This window comes from Perognathus longimembris, chromosome 21, assembly GCF_023159225.1.
Source record: "Perognathus longimembris pacificus isolate PPM17 chromosome 21, ASM2315922v1, whole genome shotgun sequence".
Taxonomy (NCBI): Eukaryota; Metazoa; Chordata; class Mammalia; order Rodentia; family Heteromyidae; genus Perognathus; species Perognathus longimembris.
Genome location: NC_063181.1, coordinates 12,454,397 through 12,461,155, shown reverse-complemented (window position 1 = coordinate 12,461,155; position 6,759 = coordinate 12,454,397). Strand labels below are relative to the sequence as shown.

The window sequence follows — 6,759 nt, the reverse complement described above, 5'->3', positions numbered from 1 at the left end:
CTTGAGCAAAAGAAGCTCAGGGACAGTGCCCAGGCCCTGAGTTCAAGCCCCAGGACTGGCAAAAAAAAAAAAAAAATCAATCCTTATAGTCTGTTTCTTAACAGAGAGTAAGAGGTTTTGAATCAAACCCAATACAGAAAAAGGGTATCAATGTTTCAGAAAACTCATCCATGAACGTGTAGATGTGAGATTCTGCATCTGTATTGTAAAAGGAAACCTCACCCAACTCATAATCCAGATAAACACCAACCTTTATGGGCTTTTCTATGCTAAGTTGGACTATAGCAGTATTTCGAGCCACCAAGTACCCATTGCAAAGCTGAATTGCCCAGTATTTGCTCGGTCCTGAGTGGGGCCGCTTTGTATCTGTGCAAACGTAGTCTTTACAAACACCTATGGTCCATCCCTCCTTATCTTCAACCTGGACCTCCCAGAAATGACGGCCGGAAGTGAATCTGGCAGCCCCCAGAATGATTGGATAGTCCATAAGCTGCATTGGGTAGGGAGGGGCAGTTTGCTCTGTCTGCACACACATCACACTCTTTTTATCCTCGGACACCCACAGATTAGGATGTGCTGTGTGGGGATCCAGAAGAACTTCCACTTGAAACTTCTTTCTCGTTCTCTGCACAGCTGAAAGCGGTCGATAAATACTACAGTGTTCTCGCTTAAACGGGGCGGAATGGAAGTCTGGGGCCTCTAGGCTATCACACTTGTGCAAGATGCTCTTGACGTGTGTCAGTAATCTCACTTCGGGCAACTTGCTTTTCTCCACTATCTCTTTGATTAGCTCTTCAGCACACTCACAGTAACATTCAAGCCTTTCCCGGTTTACCTCAACCTGCTCCTGATTCTGTTCCTGTTGTTTCTGTACCATGGACAGGAATTCATCGTGCTTATCTTTCACCAGCATATTCCAGTAAGAAGATTCGGTGGTTAATTTCTGTCTCTGGGTTTCCACCTTAATTTCCAGGCACACCAGTTTCTTGTAGTGGTCAGCTAGTACCTTCTGCCCCTCACGCACTTGGCTCTTCAGCGAGGAGATGGAAGACTGGAGCTTTAGCCTGTGCTCTGCAGCAGCTTCCTCGATCGGCCTCACACGGTGGCTCTGATGGTCACCGCCAGGGACACACTGATGACAGAGCAGGACCAGGTCGTCCTCGCAGAACAAGAGGAGTTCCTCCTTGTGCCTCACGCACAAGGGTCTCTCCTGCTTCCTTTTCTTGCTTGGGCTTGGGACGAAATTCTGGGCGATTTCAATCATGTTTCCCAGTTGGTCATTGCTCCAGAAACGACCCTCCTTACACTCTTGACGACAGACTGGACAGGATAACACCTTGAGCTGTTCCCAGGACTGCTGGATGCAGGCACGGCAGAAGTTGTGGCCACACTCAATGGTGACTGGGTCTCCCAGGTCTTCCAGACAGATGGGGCACTTGGATCCCTCCCGAAACTCGGCCAGCGCGGCTTTGGCCTCCATCGGGCTGGGAATGAAGGTATCCCCGGTCACCAGCAGATATGCTGTCCGATGCCACCTGACTGGCGGGCTAGCCTTGATGTCCTTCAAAGCTCCAGAAGTGGGTGACTGGGTTGGTTCTAGAAGGAGCCGCCAAAAGCAGACAACGTCCAAGTCAGTCGAGGAGGTTTAGTGGCCAGCAGTTAATGGACACCAATGAATGTCTCCTTGATTCTGTTAGTAAGGGAAAAAAGAAAACGCACCTTGAAATTTAGCTACCGTAATGGCAACCTTCTGCTGGGCAAAGAACAGTGCCTGCCACGCCCACCCTTCTGCTTACCTGGAGGAGGGGGTGCTCCCAAGTAACTCAACTCCCACTCGTGCCTCACACAAACTGCAGGGCCAGCTGAAATAGGTCTGGAAGGTAGGGCGGGACTGGAGGCCACGCCCACCCAGGTGGAGGGCAGGGGAAGGAGAGAAGCAGTTGATGAGGGAAAAAGCTCCAGTACTATCTAGCCCCCTGGGCCTTGCTCTAGGTGGACAAAGTTGACATTTATGCTTCTGTCACTCTTGCTTAATCCTTTTTAGATTTTAATCTCGTCGTTTCCTTGGAGGACAACTGGAGGCTAAAGCTGGCTTTATCCTGACCTCACCCACAACTTTATCTGGCTAGAACCCACCAGCCTAGCTCTCCCTTCCAGAGTGCAATTTCCAGAACTGAGGGAGTCTGCCTGTCCCCCACCCCACCCCCACCCCTCCACACCCCACCCTCCACCCCCGCGATGGAAGGGCCTTGCAGTGACCAGGTCACCTGTCACCTGAGGGCAGTTTCATACACTGTTCTGACTGGAAAAGACAACCAGGGCTGGAAATGTGTCTTAGTGGTAGAGTGCTTGCCTAGCATGCATGAGGCCCTGGGTTCGATTCCTCAGCACCACACTAACAGAAAAAGCCAGAAGTGGCACTGTGGCTCAAGTGGTAGTGTGCTAGCCTTAAGCAAAAAGAAGCTCAGGAACAGTGCCCAGGCCTTGAGTTCAAGCCCCAGCACTGGCACAAAAAAAATTTTTTTTTCAAAGAAAAGACATCCATTCTAAGGAACAGAGTCCCTTGACCCCTACCCATGGCTGCCTGCCCCGAACAGCTTTACTCAACAGAGATCAGAGCACCAGGAAGGAGGTGGGTGGCTACTGGCACCTGCTGATTCCTCTTCAGTTTATGCCAGGGCTGGGGGTAGGGGGGAAGCTGGGGCCCTGAGCCATTATAATCACCCTGCTGTTCTTGGTCCTCAACTCCTTGCCCACCTGACAGATCTGATTTCAGAATTGAGATTTCCCTCACACGCAGCAGCCTTAAAAGTTCGTTGCTTCCAATCTCTCCATCCCACTTTCTCTGGCACACGGACGGTATATTTGTTAAATTATTGTCCCTCTGGCTAGGCGTCCCTGACCACACCTGTGATCTTAGCTATTCAGGAGGCTGAGACTTGGAGGATCACAGTTTGAAGGCTCCTGGGGAGAAAAGTCTTGGAGAGTCCATCTCTAAAACATCTAACAAAACGCCAGCCTGGAAGCATGGCTCAAATGGTAGCTCCGCAGGTGTGAGCAAGCAAACCCATAGAAAAGCCGGGCTGGGAATGTGTCTTAATGGTAGAGTGTTTGTGTTGCATACATGAAGCCCTGGGTTCGATTCCTCAGTACCACATAAACAGAAAAAGCTGGAAGTGGCGCTGTGGCTCAAGTGAGTAGAATACTAGCCTTGAGCAGAAGCTCAGGGACAGTGCTCAAGTCCTGAGTTCAAGCCCACAGGACTGGCAAAGAGAAAGAGAGAATGGGAAGGGGTGAGGGAGAAAGGGAGAGAGAAAGGCAGCAGGAAAGGCATGGTGGCCCACATTAGATTTTTCATCTCCTATTAGGTAAATGTTTTTCTTTGCCCTGGTAGAAACCCGGTCTAGTAATTAGTGTCAATAACATAAGAGGGAATATTCGTTAGTTATTGGCTTTTAAATTTTAATTTAGTTAAATTAATCTGTTAAGTTATTAATTTATCTTTGTGCTGGTCCTGGGGCTTGAACTCAGAGCTTGGATGCTGAGCCTCTTAGTGTTTTGCTCAAGGCTAGCTCTTTATCACTAGAGTCCTAGCTCCACTGTAGCTTTTTTGGTGGTTAATGGGAGTCCTCTGGGTACCTAGAATTATAAGCATGAGCCACAGGAGCCTAGCTTTTTATTTTATTTTATTTTAATGCTTGTGTCAAGTATTCAGAGGTTTCCTTTTTCATCTCTGCATATGTTTACAGTGTAAATTCAATCAATCTCACCCTCCCTGTATAAGCACTGGCTCTTAAAATTGTATCTCTAACTTCCCTCCCTCTCCCCTGCCCTCCTTTCCTCCTTTCTTTCCATTCATTCATTCTTTTTCTTTTTTCTTTAAACATTTTTTCAATTGGTTTTTTTTTTTTTTTTTTTGGCCAGTCCTGGGCCTTGGACTCAGGGCCTGAGCACCTTCCCTGGCTTCTTCCCGCTCAAGGCTAGCACTCTGCCACTTGAGCCACAGCGCCGCTTCTGGCCGTTTTCTGTATATGTGGTGCTGGGGAATCGAACCTAGGGCCTCATGTATCCGAGGCAGGCACTCTTGCCACTAGGCCATATCCCCAGCCCCTCAATTGGTTTTTAAAAGGTAATGTACAGAGGGATTCTAGTTACATAAATCAAATAATAAGGAGTATATTTATTTTTTTAAAATTAGTCCTGGAGCTTGAACTCTGGGCCTGGGTGCTGTCCCTGAGCTCTTCAGCTCAAGGCTAATGCTGGACCCGTGAGCCACAGTGGCACTTCTGGTTTTCTGGTGGCAATTTCCTACCCAGACTGGCTTTCAGCCTCTTGAGTTGCTAGGATTACAGACGTGAGCCATCAGCACCTGGCAAGAGTATACTTCTTTTTAGACTATGTGACTCCTTCCCTTGCTCTCTCCCAGTTTTTCCCTCTCATGCCCAGCCACAAGTTGTATAGTTCATTTTCTTCCTTTCTTTCTTTCTTTCTTTCTTTCTTTCTTTCTTTCTTTCTTTCTTTCTTTCTTTCCTTCCTTCCTTCCTTCCTTCCTTCCTTCCTTCCTTCCTTCCTTCCTTCCTTCCTTCCTTCCTTTCTTTCCTTCTTTTTTTTTTTTTTTTTACCAGTCCTGGGGCTTGGACTCAGGGCCTGAGCACTGTCCATGGCTTCTCTTTTGCTCAAGACTAGCACTCTGCCACTTGAGCCACAGCGCCACTTCTGGCCATTTTCTGTATATATGGTGGTGGGGAACTGAACCCAGGACTTCATGTATACAAGGCCAGCACTCTTGCCACTAGGCCATATCCCCAACCCCCATTTCCTGTTTGTTTTTTTTTCCAGATATTTTTTCTTTCATTTCTTTATTGTTAAAGTGATTTATAGAGGGATTACAGTTTCATACATAAGTATAGTTCATTTTCAATATAGTGTTCAGTGAGTACCATTGCTACATTTGTTCACCCTTTGTCCCTCCATTTCTGTGCCTCTCCTTACACTCCAAAAGACAGATACAAGACAGAACAAGAAGAAAAGAAAAACAACAGAAAAAAAAACCTCTTCAATTTTTTGGATTACATTTTGATAAAGATTATTTTAGGGCTGGGAATATGGCCTAGTGGCAAGAGTGCTTGTCTCATATACATGAAGCCCTAGGTTCAATTCCTCAGCACCACATATATAGAAAAGGCCAGAAGTGGTGCTGTACCTCAAGTTGGCAGAGTGCTAGCCTTGAGCAAAAAGAAGCCAGGGACAGTGCTCAGGCCCTGAGTCCAAGCCCCAGGACTGGCAAAAAAAAAAAAAAAAAAAAAAAAAAAAAGATTATTTTATATGACCAGAGGCCCATAGGTGCCTCTGTGTTCCTCTCCTAAAATATCCTCCTTTGCTTTCACTGTCTGTGGATGCCTAGAGTATTGTATATATATTGTAGGGCTGCTCCTATAGCTTGGCCATTGTGAACAGTGCAGCAATAAACATGGATGTGCAGGTGTCTTTATCATATCTGGCTCATAATGTTCAGGGTAGATGCCCAGGAGTGGTATGGCCAGGTCATAGGAAAGGGCTATGTTTAGGTTTTTGAGAAACCTCCAAACTGCTGTCTAGACTGGTTGTACTAGTTTCCATTCCAACCAACAGTTCAATAGGGTTCCTTTTCCCACATCCCCACCAACATTTGTTGTTGGAATTCATAATGTTGGTCAATCTAACTAGGATGAGATGTAATCTCAGAGTTGTTTTGATTTGCATTTCCTTTATGGTCAGGGATGATGAACATTTCCTCATGTGTTTCTTTGCCATTCTTACCTCTTTTTCCAAGAAGTCACTCTTAGCTCGCTTGCCCATTTAGTGATTATTAGCTTTGGGAAGGTCTCTCTCTTCTTTTTTCCCCCCAGTCCCAGGACGTGAACTCAGGGCCTGGGCACTGTCCGTGAGCGTCTTAGCAGTCTACCACTTGAGCCATAGCTCTACTTCCAGCTTTTTTTCCACTGGAGATAGGAATCTCAGATTTGACTTCCCAGTCTGGGTTTGAATCTCATTTCTCAGACCTCAGGCTCCCAAGTAGCTAGAATTATAAGCATTTGCTACCAAGGCCTAGCTATCACATCAGACTTATTATTTCTGTGCTACATTGTGGTGGGAATATGAATAATCCTCTCTACAGGCTGGAAATACTAGCACTCAAGGAGTGCTGTGTAGAGTAGAAGTTAGAAGCCAGCATTAGCTTTCAGAGAAAATTCTAGTTCTGTCTATGCTATTGAGTGAGACCCTAACTCATTGGGGATCATAATAATAATAATAATCCTCTCCAATAGATCAACCACAGTTGTCAGCCTACGGTAGCACTGAATATTAGAAGTCATTCCTTCTATCCAAGTGTACCCTTATACTCATTAACCATTTTTTTCTCCATTCCTCTCTCCCATTCATATTCATACTATATTCTGAAAATGTTAAAAATAAAATTTCTGTGACTCATGTACCAAAGCTTTAGGAGTTAAGACAAGGGGCTGGGATGGTGGCTTAATGGTAGGGTTTTGCCTAGCATGCTTGAAGTCCTGGATTCCATTCTTTAGTACCATATAAACAGAAAAAGCAAAAGAAGCTCAGGAACAGTGCCCAGGCCCTGCGTGCGGGCCATAGGACTGGGGGAAAAAAGAAAGGAAGGAAGGAAGAAGGAAGGAAGAAGGAAGGAAGGAAGGAAGGAAGGAAGGAAGGAAGGAAGGAAGAAGGAAGGAAGGAAGGAAGGAAGGAAGAAGGAAGGAA

General features: G+C 46.2%; 1 protein-coding gene across 1 annotated transcript; it reads right to left on the bottom strand.

Moving 5' to 3' along the window:
* LOC125339501 (tripartite motif-containing protein 75-like) lies at nucleotides 1-1,685 on the bottom strand. Its single transcript, XM_048330669.1, has one exon. It carries the CDS (start codon nucleotides 1,478-1,480, stop codon nucleotides 98-100), a length of 1,383 nt encoding a protein of 460 aa, XP_048186626.1. The 5' UTR covers nucleotides 1,481-1,685; the 3' UTR covers nucleotides 1-97.
* Nucleotides 1,686-6,759: the final 5,074 nt, after the last annotated feature.

Excerpts from the sequence above, each read along its gene's own strand:
- LOC125339501 (XM_048330669.1), bottom strand. The coding sequence starts at position 1,480 with ATGGAGGCCAAAGCCGCGCTGGCCGAGTTTCGGGAGGGATCCAAGTGC.